General features: G+C 36.4%; 1 protein-coding gene across 1 annotated transcript in view; it reads right to left on the bottom strand.

Moving 5' to 3' along the window:
* Positions 1-4,077: 4,077 nt before the first annotated feature.
* Positions 4,078-23,300, bottom strand: part of ARMC4 (armadillo repeat containing 4) — a 90,127-nt gene continuing 70,904 nt past the window's right edge. Inside the window, exon 19 of the mRNA XM_032182664.1 lies at positions 4,078-4,209. Coding sequence (XP_032038555.1) covers positions 4,096-4,209 — 114 coding nt within the window. The 3' untranslated portion in view covers positions 4,078-4,095. The remainder of the gene's footprint in view (positions 4,210-23,300) is intronic.

Genomic DNA, 23,300 nt, shown 5'->3' with positions numbered 1-23,300 from the left:
AAAATGGATGACTCTTGGCTGGCTTCAATGCCCGAAGCAGCAAAATGTTGAGCACTGAGGAACATCTCTGTTTAAGGAGAGGAGGGAACAATAATTGGTAAAATTATTTCCTTCAGAAACTGTGTAATGTAACTTCCCATGGCAGGGCTACAGCTGCAGACACTTTGGTCCTGGCATGTTTCAGGTCACCAAAGCACAGATCAGGTTGTCTGAATTTAGCAGTGGCTAAGATACAGCGTTGCTTCCTTCTGTTGTTCTGGATCCCAAGCAGTGTGTGGCAAAGTTTAAGTGGCTAAAGAAGAGGCAAACCACAATTTACAGTTGGGGAGCCGGCAGCTTCTGCCTCTGGAAATAAGCTCTGCACGGAAACTTGAACACCACAGCTAAAGAAACACATCGCGTGTTTCCATTGTAGTCATTCTGCTGTCATGTGTAAAACAAAGATTACTTTCATAGAGATGTTTAAGGATCATCTATGTAATTTATTAAGAGATGAAATTCTTCAACTAACATATTATCTAGTTTGGCCTCCTGGGTCGATTCCCACCTGATCCCCCTGTCAGCAGCTCATTTGACTTGTTTTAGGAGATGTGGAATGAAGGAGATAGCACAATTTCACACAAAGTGATTGGCGAGCCTAAGGCAAGTCAGTGATTCACATCTCAGGACGGCTTCATGAATCTCACACTCATTTATTTGCCAAAGAAAGGTTTTGGTGATGGAGCAGAATAACAAAGCCCCTAACATATCGCAGATCCAGTGCACCCAGGCCATGAAGTTTGTGTTTCCCCAACAACGTGGAGACAGTATGGTGTGTCAGAACACATGCACTTGCCATTAGCATGAATGTTACGAGGAAATGAGCATAAATCCCAGAGTTAAATGTGTAGTTTGAACATCCTGGGACAATTAAATTATTGATAATGGTTATCTGTCACCAAGCAATAAATCATGAACTCACGGAGTGGTAAAAGAAAAGCTATCTTGCTGATGACAGATGCACAGACTGAAAGATTTGGTGGGCCTTTAAGGTTCCAGAAGTAATTACATAAAGGTGAAAGATTTCTTCTCTTGCCTTTTTTTTTTTTTTTTTCCCTCACCGACTATACTATTTCCATACTGAAAACAACACTTTCCTGACAACTTTTCTTACTTGGCCTCTACATTTTGTGAAATTTTAATGAGCATGAGGAGCAAAGCTTTAAGTGAGCAGCTGGTGAAGAGCAGGCCTGCCTTTATTGCTGTGAGCTGGAGCATTGTGCCCTGCACAAGTGGAGGAGCTGGTGCCCGAAATTTTGAAAGGTGACAGATACTCTCTGCTGACGGTAACATGGAGATGATGCTGATGGTAACTGCAGGTATACTGTGGAAAAAAAAGCTGTTATAAGACTGCAACAATACAGAAATAAAACAAGGAGGGAGCAGGCGACAGCAAAGGAAGGACACACAGACTGGCCGCCTTTTTGTCACTGCACTTCTGCAGCTGAAATAAGACTCTGTATTGCACTGAAAACAGTACCGAGCTCCAGCACTCTGCACAAACCTATTTCCTAAGAGGCTACAGGTTTACGTGGGCAAGCAGTAGCTGGTGGAAAGGGAAAGGGACAGAGGCATTTCCCTGTCAGGCACAGGAGCAGTGGAGTGTGAGCTCGCCGCTGCCCGGTTATAAATGGTGGGAATGCCGGGCCCCGGCGGCCGTGGCTGCTGGAGCTGATGCCAAGGCTTGAATGGGGCAGCGGGCGCTGCCAGGAGGGGGATGTGAGCAGGAACCAGGACCAGCTTTGTGAACAGCCTTTTCAGGAGGCTGCGGTGTTGTGAAACTTAACACAGCCCTGCGGAGAAAGTGGAAGCTTGTCAAATGGACACGCTGTACTGCTGCCTTTAGGGGAGCCAGAAACCAGGTTCATTTATTCATTTTCCAACAGCTAAATCTTCTTGTATTAATTATGTGGAATCCAGGAATTTTGGCCAAAGAAAGATGTACTTTTTAATACTGATCCTTTGACTGTGTGGCGATCTGTATCAATTTCAAAACTTCTTCTCCTTGCATAGAAGTTTAAAACTTCAGGCATGGCACAGGAAAAGAAAATAGCACAAATAATGTGGCTTAAGTCTGGGATTAACTGTCTGAGACCTTAAAATAAAGACTTCAGATGAACTGCTCAGAGGCATACGGGCTACCAGCGTGAGTGTGAGTGTCAAGCTGAGGCCATTTAATTGTCAGGAACATGACATTTATTGCCCTGACGCCTGTATCATAAAATTAAGTTTACTTTAGAACTTATTCCATATGAAATACATGTTAAACAGTCAAGAGTGCCTTGAGAGGTCATGTTAAGGACAACAATTATTGTCAGGGAGTTTTTTTCCCCTACTTCAGTAAAAAGAATAACACACCAGTTTATGTACTTTTGTAAGCAAGACAGCAACAAGCTGTTTGTATCTACAGCCTCTCTCGCAGGAACAAATGAATAAATAAATAATACCAAGCCTCTCCTCTTCCAAATTAGTCAATTACTATTTAAAAGTATTTTTGCATATGCAACGTAGCATACACTACTACAGCAGTGACATCAGTGTGATAATATGGATGTATTGATTTAAAATAACTTATCATGTCTATAGGGCTGAGCTGGCAAATAACTAAGATACTATTAGCTTGGTCATGGGCTGCTGACAAAACCTGTGACAACCCCATAACTACGTTGGTGTTTGCACTTACCAAAAAATACTAATTGGATTCATATTTTGATCTCCAGACTGTCACCACCTGCCCATAGTTTATTTCCTTAAAGACACTCTTTACACCTTCCCTAAGGAACCGATATAATCTTCTTTCTCAGAACTATATTAGGCTTCTAAAATGAAATTTTAAATGAGCCTTTGTGTCTGCTTTAGAGAAAACACAAATGAAAGTTGGATTTGCATGATGCTTTCATTCGAAACTTCTGCTAAAAGTAAAATCAGTTGCTTTTAGTAGCCTTGCCAGTTAGAGGAACAATAATTGAATTAAAAACTGCTTCCAAAACAATAAAATAGTTAATTATTAAGGGAAGTAAAAAAAATCATTCAGAAGCAAGTACTTGACAAACACAAGTTATGTGAACATTTGCTGTAGTTTTTTTGTTTTCCAGTTTTGTCAGATGTCTGTGTTTGTAATTAAGGCATTACTGCTCTCAAATAAAATGTTAGTATTATTTGTTGAGCATGGTATGTAGAGAAGGTCTCCTTGCTATAATGTCAACAACTGATTATATGATTATTGAAATTAGCTCTAATTTTAAATATAATTTTATGCAGAAAATAAAGTAACTACTTCAATACAATGTTGTCCTCAGTTTAGAAATTAAAAACAAAACAAAACAAATAAAAAAAACAAACAAACAAAAAAAAACAGATAATGTGTGAACATAAATGTAATAATCTACTTTTATTTATAACTGGTAAATTTTAATTTGATTTAAGCACATATGCTAATTAAAACACATTTCACCAGCTACTTATAAATTAAGCCCTATTTTGTTTCATGTTGGTAGAAACAGGAAATTTGGAGTGATGTCTACTGCTACAGCTGTTTGCAGTACACCAGATGTGAGATTGATGTATCTGTATTTTGCCCTCTCCTGTGAGTTGCAAGTGATCAAACAGGCAAAAACATAATGACAGGATGATTAGACAAATTTAGCACAAAGGAATTGTTCGAGACATTCATAGTACCACCCAACGCCACACATGGTGATGGAAAATGTATTTATTGCAATGTCACAGATAGACAAAACCATTTATATCCACAACTAGTTTCAAATACAATCTTACTAATTGTAGAAGGCACCTTAGCCATATCTTATCTGGTAATCTTTTAAAAGATGCAATACTAAAAGATCCAGAAAACTAGGTGTGAGCATTTTCTAAACCCCAGGTGTGACAAACCGTCAATATAAAAACAAATACTATTTTCTACAGATGAATTTTTGTTATTAAATTATTCTAATATAAATGAGCTGTTCTATGACATAGCAATGCTAGAAGAAGCAATCGCGCATTCAGATGTAGCTGGATTGCAGAATGAGGGTGTTGGTAAAAGCTGTTGAAGTATCAGCCATACTTCGCTTTTTCTGTTGCTAGAGCCAATCTGCGAATGTTTGCTATGCAACCAGCTGCTGCCTCCTGCAGAGTTTCATCTGTAGAGCCCACCATAGTCAGTAGGAGCTACAAAAATAATATTAAAAAACAGCATAAGAAATACAAAAAGTATGTGATTATTTAAATAGTATTCAAATAATATCTTGAACATTTGGATGCATTTACTCATACATATAAGGAATAAAATATTGAAAATTATATTAACAAAAATCATTGTATTATATACGTGTCCACATATACACTTATTTTTGTATAGTTTTGTATACCTATATGTATTAATATACACATAGAGCACAACACTTTATATCTTATCACATTTGTACCTGCAATTTGATATTTCATGTCCAATTTTCTATTTATTTTATCACATCTGCGTATTGGATCTGACTTGGATTTTTTTCTTGAAAGTAGAAATTGTGTACATGTTAATCGAAATCATGGTTTCTCCTGAGGGCATACTAGTATATTTGTACCTGCTCAAGATTTTTAATAAACAAAACCATGCACTTTTTTTTTTTTTGCTTTTTTTTTGGCTTTGATCATAAAACTGGATCCATGTGAAGGGATGAAGGGACCCCCGTGTCCCATTGACTGTAGTAGGTTTCTTTATTGTCACAGGAAAGCACTCACTTTAAACTGCTTGAGGGATACAGATCTGGGCATGCCATTCTTATATATTTGCATGTAAAAGTGAAAAAACAAAAGCTCAACAAAGGCACCAAACGTTTGGAGCAGATTCAGCTCTTCAGTCATGTGGAGTAGATTCTTTACTCTGGAAGTCATTCAATTTTTTCAATGGAAATTCCCTTGGAGTAAGGTACTGTTCAACACAAGCGTGACATAGCACAGGCCTTGATGATAAAACATTTTTACATATCAGAAAATCATTAATAATGGTTTTGGATCTCTTTTCCTTAGTGTGTTGCAAGTCAGTGATGCAACTGCAACTGCAATATATGTTGGAAAACACAAGAGTCTTGCCTAGCTTAAATCAGCTCCACACAATCCTCACATTTCTGAAAATCTGCCAAGCTTAATGTGCGTCCAGGTATTTCGAAGCTCAGACAGCTCTAATTAAAACCTATATTTTCAGTCTGCAATACTTAGGATTCTGTGTTCACCCAAACAATGTTGAGTCAAACCACAAAGAAATCTGTTATCACTCAACTCCAGAGCATATTTTTCATACAGCTAAAATATTACATAAAATTATGAACTGCTAAATATAAAAGTATAAATTGAATGCAGACATCAAATTCATATGCTACCTTTTTCTAACCTTCCAGCAATCATGAGGCATGGGCCACAGCTGCACACATATGGCATTTGCTTATAGAGATCAAAGCATTTTATACTTGAGGAAGTATTTGTGTTAGCCAAATGTACAAAACAAGCATCTTGCCAGTCACCTTTCACCCTTTGACCCTTATATGTAACTTGTAAGAGTGCCTGTAATATGCCTGAATTATGTCAAAAAGAGTATTATGTAAATGAAGCATCAAATTTTTTTTTTCTAGTAATTCTTCTTCCTATAATTTCCATTAGTGTAATAAACTGTCTATGTCCAAATAGTTAAATAAGAGCTCTCAAGTTGTGAACACTTCTGAAGGGCTATACTGGAGGTATATGTATCCAGTGACAGTATAGAAGAAAAGAAGACAATTAAAGAGAAAGGTTTATATTCTTGTGCTTTATTTGCAGGCAAATTTTGGCCAGGTTCAGCAGCCAGTGAAGTCGGGGGAGGTTTCACCACTGACTTCAGCTGGTGGCACGACAAAGCAGGATGGCTCTGTGCAGTGACCAAGCTGCCCTACAAAGCACGAAGGCCAGAATGCAAGTCTTATCAGACACCTACCTTAAAAGAAATCCCCCTGAATGAAGTTCCTTCTTCTTTGCTAATTTCCACCAGCTGATTTCTCATTAACTTAAAATGCTTCTTTGGGTGCCTTACAACATTGTTGTATAACTTACAGAGGGAAACTGGTATAGATCCTTCATGTCCCTGACTCAAAACCAAAAATATGTATGCACATACCGTTCGTACGGTGGTTTTGGTAATGCCATAAGTTTCAAATTTGGGAGGAAGGAAACTATATGCCATATGTGATTATTCACTGCGTCTTCACAAACCCAGTGCAAGGCTTTTTCAGTGTAGAGTGTGCAACTCAAACTTCCATAATAAATTCAACATGAGATTTTTTTATCAGTTCTTGAGAGTAGACATTCATCATGAAATTAATATTTTTTGGAGATATATTGTTTAATGGAAATATAGCAAAAAGTAAAAATAAGCCTTTGCCTTTGTTATGACTCCATGCTAGGTAGTCTTCAATACAAGGTTATTTATTTCTTCTTTTAACTACCACTTCTGGGCTCAGAAGACTTAGGAAAATAAATACTTTTTTTTTTTTTTTGTCATTTTCCATGGTGAGCTCAGTATCAGGCAATGACAATGGCAGTGGTGGGGGCTGGAGGGGGAGGGTTGTCTCTGATTTTTATTGCTGCTGCATGTTGGAGAATCAGAATTTGGTATCAAAGAAGAACACATTACAGGACATGGATTCAAGGTACCTTTGCAGATGCCTAAAGAATTAGTGGTGTGCAACAACGCAAACAGCAATTTTTATTAAGACTGATTTTTTCCTTCTGAGTTTGGGGGATCAAGGATTAGTTGTTTTCTAATTTCTCATTCTTCTCAACCACTTGTCAGATGCAACACCCATAAGAACTGCCACATTATACAAAATCCTGTACTACAGCATCTCAGGATTTTCAGAATATAACTTCAAAGAAATATTCCTGGAAACACAGTCTTATACAGTTGCTGTCTCTGGGGACTGAAGATATACAGCACTATTTTCCAGTCACCTTATTCCATGTGTTAACAAGAGGGCAACTGCAAATATTATTAAAAATGCAAAATATTTCAGTGTAAGTAGGTGATTATAAATTTAGGAATCTAACTTCAAAGATTTGGATATAAATGCTATCTTAAATGAAATAAAATGTTATTCTTTTCTTATACACCAGCAAAGTTACAATTCTCTTGCTTTCTAACTGCCACTTCTTGCCCTTTTGTGGGTTCGGTTCAATTGACTGGAAATTTGGGTCACCAGTCCAAAATTCAGCTATGGAAATGTATGCATAGATAGTATCCACAGATTGTATCCACACATTGCATGTATTTGACAAGTCCAAGAGAGCTTTTTTTTTTTTTTTTTTTTTTTTTTAATTATTATTCCAATGCACAAGTGCAATATTACATGTCCTTCTTCTTGATGCAGTGTCCTTGAACTTCATGTATCCCTTCCCCTCACTGTTCAGGTATTGTTTTCTGACACATGTAAATGTTAACAGATGTGAGGAACAGTAAAAAGCATGTGGTATAAATGCTTCTTTCTGGCACATAAGAGGCACTTTCCATAGACAGAGAAAGCATTTGCAGTACTATGTAGACTTCATTTTCAGTTGGCAGGTATCTATATTCTAAGGCAACGGTCCAAAATTTTTTGCACAGTTAGCACGTCATACCAGCAAATAAGCACAAATACAAGCTGTTTGGAGAACGTACAGAGCATATGTAGCATTTATGGGTTCCAAAAGCAGGAGTAATGCACAGCCAAATCATTTAAATATTCAGAACAATTAAGAAGATTTTGCTGTTACTATCCCAGCTTTAAAATACAACTGTGTGGCTCCATTAGTGTAACACAATCACAGAGTAACTCTGAATGGAAGCGGTCTCAGAAGTCTCTCATCCAAGGCTGTGCTCAAAGCAGGGTCAGCCCTGAGATTTATACCAGATTGTTCAGGGTTTTATTCAGCTTGATCTTGAAAATCTCTGGGGTCACAGACTGCACAGCCTCTTTAGGCAACCTGTTGCAGGGTTTGTCCCCAGAGAGACAAGGCTTTCCCTATATTCAGTCTCTCTTCTTTCGGTTTATGCCTGTTGCCTCTCATTCCCCAGCCATGTATCACTGTGAAAAGCTTTGCCACATCTTTTTGATGACTGACCTCCTTGTAAGTACTGGAAGACTGCTATTAAATCCATCTGAAGCTCTCTCTTCTCCATGCTGAAATAAACACTTCCCTCAGTTTGTCCTCACAGGGCAAGTGCACCAGCTCTTCACCATCCTGGTGGCACTGTGACAAACTAGCTCTGGTTTATCCATGTTTTTCCTATACAGGAAGACCCACAGCTGGGTGCCATATTCCAGGTGAGGTGTAGTGGGAAGAATCACTTCCCTCAACCTTCTGACTGTGCTTCTGGTAGTAGAGCCCAGTACTGTGCCTTCTTTCTTGTCAGGACACACTGCTAGCTAAGGCTGTCTTCTGAAATCTCCATACACTTTTCAATAAAACTCCCCCACTACCAGTCAGTCTTTAGCCAACATCACCGCAAGGGCAAGTGCAAAGGCAAGTATGAGTCCTTCTCAGGCACAGGACTTGGCCTTTGTCTTTGGCTTAATTTTGTAATGTTCCTGTTGATGTGCTCCAACCCCTACCTTTGGTCAATGTATGTTGACTGTTGCCAGTCACTATTCCCTTCCTGGGTCCAGAAATGTGTTCCAAGAAGATTCTTCCCATAGTTTCCCGAGAGACCGATGTGAGGCTGACCAGGCTGTAGTTTCCTAGACCGGGAGGAGGAACTGTTGCTCTGAAGACATGCTTGGCAAATCCTCATTGCTGTGTCTTATGCTGCTGGCATACCAAAGTCATAACAATTGTTCTTCAGGGCAACAGTAAGAAGTAAGGGTGTAAGGCAGAACATTTGCTTGCATGTTCATGCATCACCAGTGATGCTGCCTTCTACTGGTTGCAAACACAGCTTCCTTACAGTAGAATCTCTACAGTCACAAAATATCCAATTGAAAAGTTGAAAACCCATTTTTTCAAACAAGGTAACATAAGAATCAACAAATAACTTGTAAAAGTGTCCTTCCAAAATGGGTATGTTTCCCTGGATAAGTACAACAGTAATAAAAATGGGCTAGCAATTCCTGTTTCTATGAAAATATCTTTCTAGAATTTTTCACTTCTACCGAAGAAGTAGCACAAGGGGATTTTAATGCAGAAAAAGTGCAGAAAAGTTTTATATCAATAAATCCTAAATGTGACAAAAACTTGTAAGGAACCATAGTGCCATGACATGGGTACAATGTTCCATAAGTATTCAATTTGCTACTTTCCTTTAGACACAGGAATTGACAGCCTCCAGCCTCGCAGGTGGGGGAAGCAGGAAATATATGAAGTGATATTTTCAGAAAGAATAGTTTGCATGTATTCTTCTTCAAATAAGGGGTTAGTCACTTGATGTTTCTATGAGTTTTCCAAAGCAGTGGACAGTGTAGAACAACACTGCTGGACAGAGGTTCCCATGCTCATACAAAGCAGATAGAGATCAGCCTAAGCTATACTCTGGAGTCTTGTGAACATGAAAGCAAATGATGAAGAAAGAATAGTTATTAAAATAATTTTAATACCTTTTATGTTTTTCCTATTCTTTGTTTGTTCATTTGTTTGCTTGTTTATGTGTTTCTGCCCTGTAAAACAGATTTTATTAGATTTTTTTTTTTTTTTTTCTGATCAGAAGGAAATATGGGCTAACTCCTTCAATAAGATTCATATCTATACTGGGAAGCGAGTCAGAGTTCACATAGAGCTCAAAATTCCTGGAACTAAAGACATTTACTTCAACACAACTGCTGCTTCTATCTGCTGTGCTGGTGATGACATCTTGTAGATTGACATAACATTTCCAGTTGGTGGTAGGACTTGCCATTTCTTTTTTTAAATTTAGATTTAGTATCTGACTTCTTTTACATGCAACATTTCCTAAAGGATACTAAATTTCTAGTACTGTGATTTTCTAATTGCGTAACACTTCTTTTCCAAAAAAGACATTTTTCACATGCTTTTTATAAACCTAACCTAAAAAAATACTTTAAATAAAAGCATATGGTGGAAGCTTATCCAAGAAAGTATCAGTCTAGATCCAGGCAGCATTTTGCTAACTTTCAACACCATATTGCACACTGGAAAATATTAAAGCACCTACTTTGAGTGTTATGTTACACATATTCCTATGAAAATATTTCTTAAAAAATTAGATTATAAATAATAAATCAAACTCTACAATCAAAGCATAATGAAGATTAAGCTGTCAGTTTCTAAATTAAAATTCAGGCCCATTTCCTGATTTCTTCTTTCAGTGGAGTGAAAGGATGTCCCATGTACCAAGCACAGCCTCCTAAGAAGATGCTCAAGCAAGTTCCGCGGTGTTTTCCTTTTTTTTTTTTTTTTTTTTTTTTCTTCTCCTCACGTAACACAAAGAGAATAGATTTCAGATGTGAAGTCTTTGGGCCAGGGAACACTGAGTTAGTAGAGGTAGAAAATCCTGCACCACAAGGCAAAAGTCAAAGGCAAAAGATGGTCAGGGCAGACGCCCACTGTGCTGACTGCCTCTCACACAAGACCTCTCCTCTCCAGGACTAAAGTTGGAGCAGCCCCTGACATGGCCCACTTCATGCTGAATGCAAAGAGGAGGAACTGAAACACTCTGGCTGGGCTGGGTGAAATCCTAGCAAAATCCCACCTGGCTTCTTTTCCTTTCCTCTTTCATTTCTGTCTTTCCTCTTCTCTCTCCCCTGAAACACATTTCCATTCTAGCAGCCATGGATAAAGGGTAACAACCCTTCAGTGTCAAGTCAGGCAGACTAGGGGATGAGAAGGTCCAAATGATGCAGCTTAAGCTAAGGTACACCTGAACATGGTGGCAGTCAGCTGGCTGGGCAGGAGCTATCTCTTCTTTCTCATCTTTCCCTTACACCTTAAAACAAATAAAGAAACAAAAACCAGTGAAGGAGAGTGCAGGGGGAAACCTGTATCCTTTCTGCAAACAGCTGCAGGACATGTTAGGGTGGAAACAAACTTGTCTGCAGTTTGTGGTATACTTCCAGGTATTAAATCACCTCACCTGCTTTAGAACTTAGGACTTACCCTTTGCAAGTGATTACTTTTTTCTGTGTGACTGCCTGTGACAAAGCAGCTGTTAGGTAAGCTGAATCCTACAAGATGCTGGGAAACAAGGGAGAAAGAACAGGATGGCTTGACAGATCCTGTGAAGAATTCTGAACATCTAATTATCACAGAATCACAGAATCACAGAATTTCTAGGTTGGAAGAGACCTCAAGATCATTGAGTCCAACCTCTGACCTTACGCTAACAGTCCCCACTAAACCATATCCCCAGGCTATGATACACTGTAATAAGATGTTTACAATTTCTTTAGAAATAAACAGTTTCAGTGAACTTCAACTGGTTTTGTCATGGTAGATCTGCAATTTAAAATTCTTCTGCATACAGGTCCCCCTCGTCCTCCTCTTATTACAGCCAAACTTAAGAGCATTTGGGTCTTTCTCCAGCACAGCTGAATTGTGTTTACTACACTCTTGAATAGAAGTCCTCTTGGACAAACACTAATAAAATAATAGAGATATATGTATATAGCTCTCTTACTGTCCAATAAGGCTAAATGTGGCATTGCTTCACTTGTTGGAAAAATACATAAAACCTGAATGCCTATAGGAAATTATAACATGGTACACACTCTAGATACAAATACATACTCGCAAGTTTATATACATGTAGAAAATATGAACAAAATACTCTTCAGCTCTTTTTATACCTCAACTGTATTAACTGTCTATTTCTTATAATCATATTATTATTTAGGGGAGGGCATCCCACTTCTGCGCAAAGACATAACAAAAGGGCAGAGAATTCTGATTATCAATGACAAGGAAAATGTGAATAAAATGCTATACGGTAAAATGCAGAAAGGTTTTAAAACTTTGTAAACTTGCAAGCCATCTTAAAATACACTAAGTTGGAAGGTTTTCCCATCTCAGGTTGTTAGTCATTGGACTTCAGAGGGATATTTCCCACAATTTCAGATGTAACTGAATATAAACATATAATGGAAAGGTAATATAGCTAAATAAAACCAGCAATAAAAATGCCTTTGAATCATTGTTTAAAAGGTAGGATTATATGCAACCAATCAGGGTCCTTAAGGGCGGACAGTTTGAATCTACATTCAGCTGTAAGAAGTTTGGTGCAATATTAAGAAAGAATTCAATCATCATGAGCATTCCAACGTACAAAAGTCTTACAGGATATGAAATTCATCCCACAAAAAGCAATAGGCAGATCTGATAATCCAGAAGTGATGAAGCCCAAGGTCTTACAGCACAGTTTTATTTGAACCACTTTCTCTATTTTATTTTTATTTCATTGTAGTTTTCAAGAAAAGATTAACATATAAAAGGCTCTTGGTGGGATAGAGAGAATAAAGAACTTTCTCATAACATCAATACAGTGACATAAAAAAAGCTTTTTTCAATTCACTGGAAATTCATTGTATTAAAACAGGAGCCTGCTTACTTGCTACATGTAATGGGCGTTCAAAACAGTAGGCTTATGCCATGGATGTTCTTTTCCTTTCAAAATTTAGTCTGATTCTGTAACATGTTGGGGATTATCCTTCCCTTATTTTGCTGCAGCCCGACCAATTTTTCTTTTTATTCCCTGCTTATTTTCAGTATGTATCTTATATGTCTGTTTTTTCACATTTTGCTTTCTTTTTCATTTTACAGGAGTGCAACTTTTACCTTGCCCTTCCTTCCCAAATACTACTGAGGAGATAGTACAGGAAATTGAAAAAAAGATCTGCTAATTCAGTTTTGGTTTTCCAATTACAATTTTTTTTTAATTACTATTAATATAAATACTGTTATTTTGTCTCTGTCTGTCTGTCTCTAGCAGTCATATAAAGGCTTCATGGAAGCCAAGAGAGGGCAGATGCAAATAAACTCTCAGGAACAAGTCAGAGAAAAAAAAGCTGTCCAGGAAACCACACGTATGGTTCTGCTTGACTTCTCAGCAATACCCTGAAAAAATCATGCATTTAGTTCTTTAGTTTACCTATTATTCTTGAAGTGCACCATAACCAGTCTGTCTTTAAAGACAACATTGAACTGCAGCAAAGAGAAACCACAATTTCCAGACTACTGACAAACTTTGCAGTGTTTATCTCAAGCTGTATCTTAGACTGAGAACAAGGTCCAAAGCCTTACTGTACTAGTATTTTAAAAGTACGTTACATCTACTGGTATTGCTGGACTGACTTCAAACTCTCTTCTGTATTCAATTCCAAGTACTGATTTTGATCTCTAAAGTCAATGTGGATTTAGATCCAATGGTCTCAGTGTCTGTCTCGCTGCCTATGTACGATCATAATAATCAAAACCAGTGGGATGCTTTTGCTAGTAAACATTACATATCAAAGTCTGGGGATAAAAGCAGGACAGCCATACTGTAGACCCATGCAATAGCATTTATTTCAAATAACAAGATAAAGTATTTTAAAGACTTTTTTTTTTTTTTTTGGTAGTGTACTGGAAGACTGATCTATAATCTCATGTTTTTAGATGTGTGGGTGGCAACAGTGCATACATTTACATAAACTGGAAGAAGACTGGCATTGTTCGATTTATAGTCTGTTTTTAAACTAGCAAATGTACCAGAGAACATTCAATTACAACACTTTACGAAACTAGCACAATTATATACATAGATAGATAGTCAAATTTAATAAATGACTCCTGTAATTTTTTCTGGGTAGATTCTAAGATGAGAGTGTAGAATTTAATAACAATAATTTAATTATTATTTAATTCTTCACATTTGGATCTCCTCCTAACTGAAGTTAATTTTCCAAAACAAATAATGTAAAATAAGAATAAGCACATATATAACTACACTATCCCTTTGGATAAACCTAGGATGTCTTCCAGTCTGGAAAGACAGTAATTTATCTTAGGTCAAAATATGAGAAGTGCATTTGAACTTATTGTATTTTACTTAGTGTATTTGATTATTTATTTGTTGGTCTTTCTGTATTAATTTCTTTCATGTTGGGCACTACTAAGGATACATAGTAAAGAGCAATTACATCAAACAGAAAAAAAATAGCACAGCATAAATGATTGTATAGATAGTATGAACACAGCTCAGCTTTATTCATACAAATACAAAAATCTGAACGTAACAAAGCAAAAAATGACCCAGGACCTTTCATGGACAAAAGTCTGTGTATAGCCCACATTTTATTTCCTATCTGTAAATTTCAAAAGTTGTTTGTCTTTTCTTGTTTTCTACTTTGTAAGTTTTTGCTTTGGATTACAGAGTGAGGTGAGCTGCAGGAATATTTTTTAATTTTCTTTCCTCTCTTAAAATTGATATTCACATTTGCCAAAGTCTGTATATACTATCAATTTTTGTATTACTCTTTTTTTTTGTCACTACTATTGTGATGTATGGAGGACAACAGACACAGAATCGAATATATGGTATCAAGTCAAAAAATAGAAGCAACAATGAACACAGAGTGGAAGTTACTACTTTTTCAGATTGTAAAACTGCTTCTATTTTGTTATTAGACAAGAACATAAGGAATGAGTTATTTTACATTGAGGATTCAACTTCCTTAAGTCAACCCAAATTTCTGAATGAGTTGAACATTGCTTTATGAACACTGTCTGATATAGTGATCATAAAATATATTTACAAGTGCTGGAAATTTGTATGCTTTCATAAAGGGTATGCTGTGGAAAAACATTACCATGGACATTTATTGTGACAGACAATTTTTTTTTCCAGGTCATATTCAACCAAACTACTTGTAATTTGCATATAGTTTACAAGAGTGAAGTTAGACAGAAATTTTTCAAAAAAAGAAACATCTCCCCAAAAGCAGTCCAGGATTTACACTGGCCATTGCTTGAGTGGCTGCTGAATTTTTGAAGTTCTGTGAGATTAGAGATTTTTAAAGACACTACATAGCCTGCAGGCAGGCAATAATACTTGCCTGCCTGCCGTGTGTATGCCTGTCAGGAAGTACTGGGGGTCTTCATCTGCTTCCTTCATCTTCTAAGGACATAACTATGACACAGGGAATTAGAAATACATTAACAGAAGTTAAATCTAAAACTTCCATTGGATTAGAGAAAAAGTCTGTTATTCAACCTTTTTATTAATTGCTCAACTTTATTTCCAGGCTCCAAATTTTGGGGATGTTTTTGGCTCATTTGTTTGCTTGGGCATTTTTAATTTTCTAAATAGAAAGTTCTAGTTATGCTTGGGCAAGTGGAGATTGTAGCACAAGTATAAAAGCTCTGGCGGAGCTGGTTAAAACATGTGGGGGAAGATGTGAAAATTAATTTTCTAAAAACATGAAAACTTATATTTTATTATGGAAGAAAAAAAAAATCATGTGGACTTCCTATGAATGCTACTATGGCAGAAAGCTAAAAAGAATCCCTATTGATACTCTAAACTCTTCATGGCGGTCACTTTGTAGTCCAGGTAGCATGAAAAGGTTGAAAGGTTGGTTTACCAGCTACCCAAAATATTATTTCATAATGCTGATGTTAGCACAAGCACACTAATAACAGAATTTTGGATGATTGGGGGTGAGAATACTTGGGGCACATTGCAGCATAACTATGACACTATGGGGAAGTTGGTGTAAACCGAAGAACTACTCTTATATAGGGAATATTCTCTTTTCATCCTTCAGTTCCCAACTGAAACAAACAAACAAACAAACAAACAGACCTTTTTCAGAAAAACACTTCATCACATGCTTGAATCATGATAAAAATAAGGTGCTTACCAACTCTTGCATCTTTACATAGAATAGTTGTGTTTGTTAAAGAGTGGTTCCTAGAAATACAATTCTCTCATATGCATCTGTGATACTCAAGAATTAAACAAAATAACAGTTCTTCTCCCTACTCCCTAGGAAGTTTGCATGAATTTAAAGAGAAACAATTCTTACGCAAATTGCATGAGAATTCTGGGATAATGAGATGAAGAGCAGAGAGATTACCAGAAACAGCCTGAGCAATCAGAAGCAAACCCAAGATCCAAAGTCCAGACTTCAGGGTGTCCTTAACACTATGTTACAATAGATTTTTATTTGTCCAAGGACATTACTGCCTTGCCCAAACATGGGCCTATTTTTAGTGCTAACAAATTGTTACTGAACATCCCTTTGCATCTGCTGCACATGTGTAGCATGCCGTAGGGTCTCTTGTAGTACATGCAATGCTTTCATGAACGATAAAAACTTTGTACTGAGCTGTAATGTACTTGCACTGGAGATTTGGCATGTCTCAGTTTTTTTGTAAAATTGCAGTTTACAATCAGCTGTCACATCTACTGCCATGAAGGACTAAGTATCGTCACCAAACTTTGCAATCTCACCTTTCACCATCCTTTCCATTATCATTTATGAAATACTGAATGGCAAGATCTCTTGGCTGCAAAACCTGATCCTAATTCCTAATTCTTACACTTTGAGTCTTCATTTCTAACCAGTTATTTATTCTTTCTAGGATTTTGCCTCCCCGTGATATGGCAGTTTGAATTCTTTATGAGTCTTTGGTGAAGAGTTCTGTTGAATGCTCTCTTAAAACCCAAGAGGAGCAAATCCAACACTTAGAAATAGCAAGAGGATTACTGCACATGGATAAAATTATATGGCAACTGATGAGAAGATGAAATGCTTTATGAAGCAAAATTCCAATAAAATATTTTCTCTACAGTGAATGTCCAAGAAATCCAGGACAAAAGTATGATGGACTTTAGTGAGATATATATGCACTCCATAAAGCCTACAATGCTTGCTAAGTCCAGCAATTACGTCTTTGCATTTCTGTATAGGGTGTAAGCCAGTCTAATGACTTTGGGATTTGTTCAGGTTTCACAGGTACAGTGTACACAGATAAAAAGAGCAAATTAACCTGGATTCATCCCACATACCTCTGGACAAGACAGGCAGTAGGCAAGTGGTAGTGAAAGAGGGGACCTCCTCAGGGCAGTTCTGGTTTTAGCTGTTCTAAATACATTTTGGAGATCTTTAATGTTTGCACATTGCCACAGGAACCTATATTATGTATCTCACCCTGAGTCCAGTGGTTGGAACTGTAATACATGCATGGCAGGAAGGAAGTACCTTTATGCATGACTAGTTTCTCAGTTCTATACCACAGACAGTTTCTCGATTTTTACCTTTATTTTCAACAGAAATGCAATGAGTAGACTAGGTACAATCTAAATTCACTTACTATCTAGCTTTCTGGATTCCCCAGATGGAAAGATAATGTATAATTTGCAATATATCAGGCTCCTTTGGTAATTGACTAGAAATACTGACCAATATTTTCTTACTTCAACATTCAATTTTTTTAAAAAACTTCCAGAGATTAAAAGTTATCATTAACAGTTGCAAGAAATCCTGCACTGATTAGTAGCTGGTAAATACAGTCAATTATGATTCTTTGAGATAAATGTAAAATTAAATGAGATTTCAAATAAAATGAAGTCATATGGGTCTAGCAGAAGTTATCTTCTAGCTTTTACATACAATGGGTGTTTATATAATCACCATTGCAACTATGATTCACAATCTGATCCAGCCCTCACTGAAGTCAGTGACACAATCCTCATCGAGCTCATGCTCCTTAGAAACACGGTCACGTCTACAGACTATGCCAAAATACAGAAACATTAACACTAGGGCTCATCTCATAATCTACACATTACAAAAGGACTTCTCCTTTGAATTTATACCTTGAAAGTGACAGCAGTAAGATGTGCCATATTACTAAAAGATAGTGCAGAATGCTCTTTGAAATAGCAACATAAAAGAGATTACAATGACTAGGGCCCGAAGCCAAGTGTAACTGAGTGATAGATTCTGTTGGAAAAAAAGAAGAAAAAAGAAGTTTTCATAGATGACAACATGCAACACATACTTTGGTCCACTAAGGACTCCTGAGCAACAATTCAGCCTCTATTTATATATATGTTTAAGTATGAATCTATGCGCATGTGTATATATTGTTCTTATTACTTCTTATACTCATCTTCTTTGAATAGCTTCTTACATAAAAGGAAACTATTTTTGATCAGCTGAATGCCAAAAATAATTACCTGGCATTATGCCCTTGTGCATTAAGCCCAGTACCTCTCATATTCTAATTATTAGAATTCATAATTCTAATATCTGCCAATGTTGATATTATTCCATAAATATTAAAATATTTCAATATTCTTCTTTCTTATTATTGCCAAATTAGAAAGAAATATTTCACATAGTCACAAGGATAAGACTTGGTACAGGGAGTTAAACAACGGCAAGAAGCTGCTCCGTGTATTTCTGTGGTTTAGAAAGAGTGCCAAGTCGGAAGGAAAAGACATTCTCTGAATTTTCTAAAGCAAGATAAATACAGAAAAGAAATATAGATGAAAGATGGAACAGCTATCTATGGACTCTGCCAGATTCCTTGGCTTTTTGGCACACCTATTGAAGCTGGCAGACTTAGCCAGTAGCAATCTTTTCCATTAAAAGAAGCAGCATATATTTTGGTTTAACATACTTTGTTTGTGCATTTTTAAGCTTCAAATATGTCTATTTAATTTTTTTTTTTTTAATGATTCCTTCTGCACAGTTGGCTGCAATCACACTTATTTTAAGCGGCTCATTTATCACTAAAAGAGCTGCAGGGCACAGCTACTGTTAAACAGCTCCAACAAACCTACAGCTTAGTGGGACAAGCTTCTTTTTATAAGACTAAAAGATGTTTAAATTGTGCCAAGAGGAGCTCTATGCCAGCCTCTAGGTTTGTTATCCAAACGTTACTAAATTAGAGGTCTCCTGAAGCACAGGGTTTGGGCAAAGATAAGCTGATCTCCCCTGGGCTGCTGGTTGTTCCCATCTGGAATCAGCCAGATTTTAACAAAACACTTGCTACGTATCATAAACTTTAGTAGTGTGAAATTTTGAAAAATCACCTCAAGTCTGAGGCTTAATCTACATTGAAGCGAAACTTCATTACCTTTGGCAAGGTTGCAAAAGCAAAATATTTTACATATAAGTACCCCTACTTTATGAATGGTGAAATTCTGCTTTGTTATGAAGGTAGAGGCTTACTGGGTTCTGCTTCCTGGAGCTGAGACTGTAAGGAAAATGTTCACACCCAGCAGTTGCCAACACAACAGAAAATGTAGTGATGTAACATTGTCAGTTATCATTAATCCTTCAGAACCAAAACAAAATATGTCAGTATTGGACTTAGTTTATGGAACCTCTTACATCTGAAATTTCAAAGTGTGATGAGATCAATACATTTGTGGGTGAAGGAACTGGGCATACTTTCTACAGCCAACAGTCATGCAGCGATTTTGCCATCTAGTGCCCTCTTTCTTAACATCCAAGAACTGCAACAACTAATTTATAAAAAGCAACAGGCACCAACTAGCTTGGAGTATGTGCCAAACACATTGTGTCTCCAGCCTAACAGTGGAGCCTGGGTAAGCCAACCATGGCAGTTAAAAAGAGGATGCTTCTAAACTGAAAATAAAAATGTAAATATGTAAATATGCAAGTATATTTGTATTGTACATAGATAATATTTATGTATAGATAATATATTAAATATTTTGGATTTTTACAAGGTATTTTCTTAAACCTTGTTTAATAACATAAAATTACATTCTGTACTCCCACCAAAGACCTAAAGACCATGCCCCCCCCCCCAACAACTGAAATAAAATTTTTCTAAAGAAGTAGGTGTCAGTGCTTTTGCATTTCAGTTTCTGAACCTCAGATATATATGGCTTATGCCAAAGAGATGTTTTTTGAAAGATTTCAGTAGAAAGTTCTAGCAATTGTCTACCATAGTTTTTAATTCACATTATTTATTTCACAAAGATGGTCTTATGAAAGCATTTTCACATTAAAAAAAAAAAAAATCACCAAAACTTGTAGGGATTTATGATTTTAGCAAACAAAGACCAATATTCTGGAAGCACTGTGTAGTAAAAAACACAAAAATGTATTCTTTAATAAAGTCATTATAAGAAAGTATAAAAGAACTCTCCAAATAGTAGATCTGCTTCTCACAATAACATTCATAAATCATGGTTAAACAAACTATTTTTTATATGTCATAGTATTACATTGAATGAAAGAGCCTATGTGTGATTAATTAACCTTTCTACCATTAAGAACAGGACTCAAAAAGCACAAACACTTTGAATAGTAACTCATAGAACAGTTTAGAAAATACATTATAGCTATTACACCTTGTTTGCCAAAGTAAGTTAACAAAATTAAAAACAACCATGCATCTCTTGAGGCTATAGCACTGTAAGAAGACAAGAATGGATCTGATGTATTAATTAAATACATATATATTCATAAGCATGTATATGCACACATCAAGAAGCATTTTATACACTCTTAGAAGCGCGAGGCTCTGTTTTGCTGCCTTATTATACCAAAGACTTCAACTTAGTTTCAGCATCCCTGCTCAAGTTCCTACTAGCTACAGCAACCAGTATTCTGGAAAGTATCTACAGATACTTCATAATATTAAGAAAATTAAGCATTTCGATGCAGTGCAAGTAATTCAATGAATGAGACCACAGAGAAAGGCTAAAGACCAGTTCTATATGCTGGCAGGTTGAATAGACACTTTCAATATTAAAAAAGGTCAGAACACAAATGGAAAGTCTAATCTGCATTTCAGATATGCACTGTAATTATGGAGTTAATGGTTCCTCCGACCCAAATGTGCTCATATACAATGGAGTAAGAGCAGAAGGAAAAAGACTTGTTTACAGTGCACGACAAAATACCATCTTCACATGAACTTATCTGGATAACAAAAACAGCTCAGAACAAAACAGAGCTCAACAGATGCTAATGCACTCTGACTATCTGGAAAAAACTGCAAATAGCACCAGCTGTGGTTCTCATATGGGTTAAGTGCCTTAAGGACTGATTGACTGGATACTATCTGGTGGCCCTGCTGCCTTGATTTGCACAAAAAGTATATAATCAGTATTTCTTATTTATACTTTCCTTATGATAACTGCAGTTATGAATTAGCAGTGCTTGTATCTTGGTTTGCTTGAATTATCAAGTATGAGCAATATAATTTTTTAATAGATGTTTTTCTACCACTTCATTCCTGTCTGTTCACCTCCACCTTGTGTCCTACAAGAATTCTGAGGTCTTGTTCTGATGTAGCTATATGTCACTGCCCAGCAAAGTGAACTACTCAACAGTGATCAATGGCTTTAAGCACCATCACAGTACAGATAAATAAATGAATAAATGACAAATTAATAACATTACTTATTAATTAACTTGTTGTGAGTTCAAGCACAAACTTTACTCAAAGTCAGAACACAAGGAGTATCTCAATTGACATACTGGAAATTACCTCACTGAGAAGATATCCCTAAATGTTTTAAAATATTTATGTACCACCTGATCAGCTGCTTACAAATGTAGAGTATTCATTGGCAAGCAGAATAGGTGGTTTTTAGCTTCATACTTTACAATCAAAACCACTGGCATTCTTTTCACAGACTTTAACCCATTTGTGTCTACATAATGCAACTCTCAGCCAGTGAACTTGAGTTTTCTAATAAATCATATCTCTGCCAAAAATAGAATCTTCCATTGGGGAAGGCAATATTTTGCTTTAAAGGCATTGTAGGAAGAGTCAGTATGTTCGTCTCTTAAGATTTTCCTCTCTAAAACAATAAAATGTGTGAATTAATTTTGTGCCTGCTTTTAAACTGTGAATGACTCATATCTAAAAGACAACTAACTCATCTGAGATTTAGAAAGTATATTGACATTTATTAAAATCTGATTTAAACCCCTGAAAAAAAAAGATATCAATTTATTTCACAAGTTCTAAATTCACTGGTGATTTACATTAGCAATATTACCTTATGTTAATTTTTATCCCTGTGCATGAAAGCCAACATTATAGCACAGAAGTTCTAACCTGGCAAACAGTCAAAGTAGAAAATTGGCCGAATATGAACTTTGAGGGCAATACTGTGGCCAAACAGAATAATGAAAATCTCTGATGTTCAAACAGAGCTTACATAGAAACAGGGAAGTTATTTTACCTGTTTTAAGTATTCATTCAACTATTACTGTAATACTGAATCCTGTTCAGAAGTATGCTGAAATTCAATCCAAAGAAGAAGGTTCAGAAATAAAGGTTCAGAACTGATCCACCAAAATAAAGAGTTGAAAAGATAGAGATTCCATGAGAGATTACACTTATTTAGTTAATTAAAGAGATGACAATTGAATGATTTGATCTTACTCTATAAGAACGTAGATGAAAACAGAACTTATATGGGGCTTTTCAGTTTACAAAGCAACAGTATCATACATGTAATGGCATAGATAAAGTTAGACAAACTTTAGGCTACAAATAAGGTGCAAATGTTTTTATGGGGAAGGTATTTAACTACTGGAAAAAGTTTTGATGGCTCTAGTGGATTTTCCATCGCTGGAATTTTTTAAGTAAAGAGTCAGTGTTTTTCTAAAAGATATACTCTATTCCAAACAGAAATAAATTGAAGCAATGTCTGGTTTGTATGAGCAACACTAGTCAGACTAGACCATTACAATGGTCTCTTCTAGTATTATAGTGTACAATGTAGTACAATAATGTGTGTATCTATGATTATTCAACATGAAAATGGTGTCCAGTTTACAGGACTATAATCTTATTTAGGCTTTTAAAATATTGGCACATTACCTTTCTTCCAGCCCTGCGAGTTTCCCTGTACTGCACAGCTTGCTGAAAATCAACATTCAAGAGGATATTAATTCAAATTTAGCTGTCTGAAAGCTAGCTGTTTAGTCTGAGTTAGACACCTAGGTCCTTTCTATCTATACTCAATGGAGAAAGCTAGAAACCTTCATGAGTCTATTCCTTCCAGAGACCTTGGGCATCTATTTTCAGCTAGCATAAGTCTACAGGTGCACTTCTATTTCCATTTGCTACAGAAGGTGTCTTAGTTTAGACTACTTTAAACTCCATACCTAAAAGTGGACTAAGTTAGATGAAAGGAATCCAACCTTAATACTCCAAAGAACTATTTCAAAATTCCTGGATTCAAGTTAGATCCACTAATTTAAAGCGTCTGTCTTTATTAGATCACGTTTAAAGTGTGCTTCAGTTACTGTTGGGCAGATAGTGTTTCA

This window comes from Aythya fuligula, chromosome 2, assembly GCF_009819795.1.
Source record: "Aythya fuligula isolate bAytFul2 chromosome 2, bAytFul2.pri, whole genome shotgun sequence".
Lineage (NCBI taxonomy): Eukaryota > Metazoa > Chordata > Aves > Anseriformes > Anatidae > Aythya > Aythya fuligula.
Note: the sequence above shows the minus strand (reverse complement) of the source record. Positions and strands in the feature narration are given on the sequence as shown.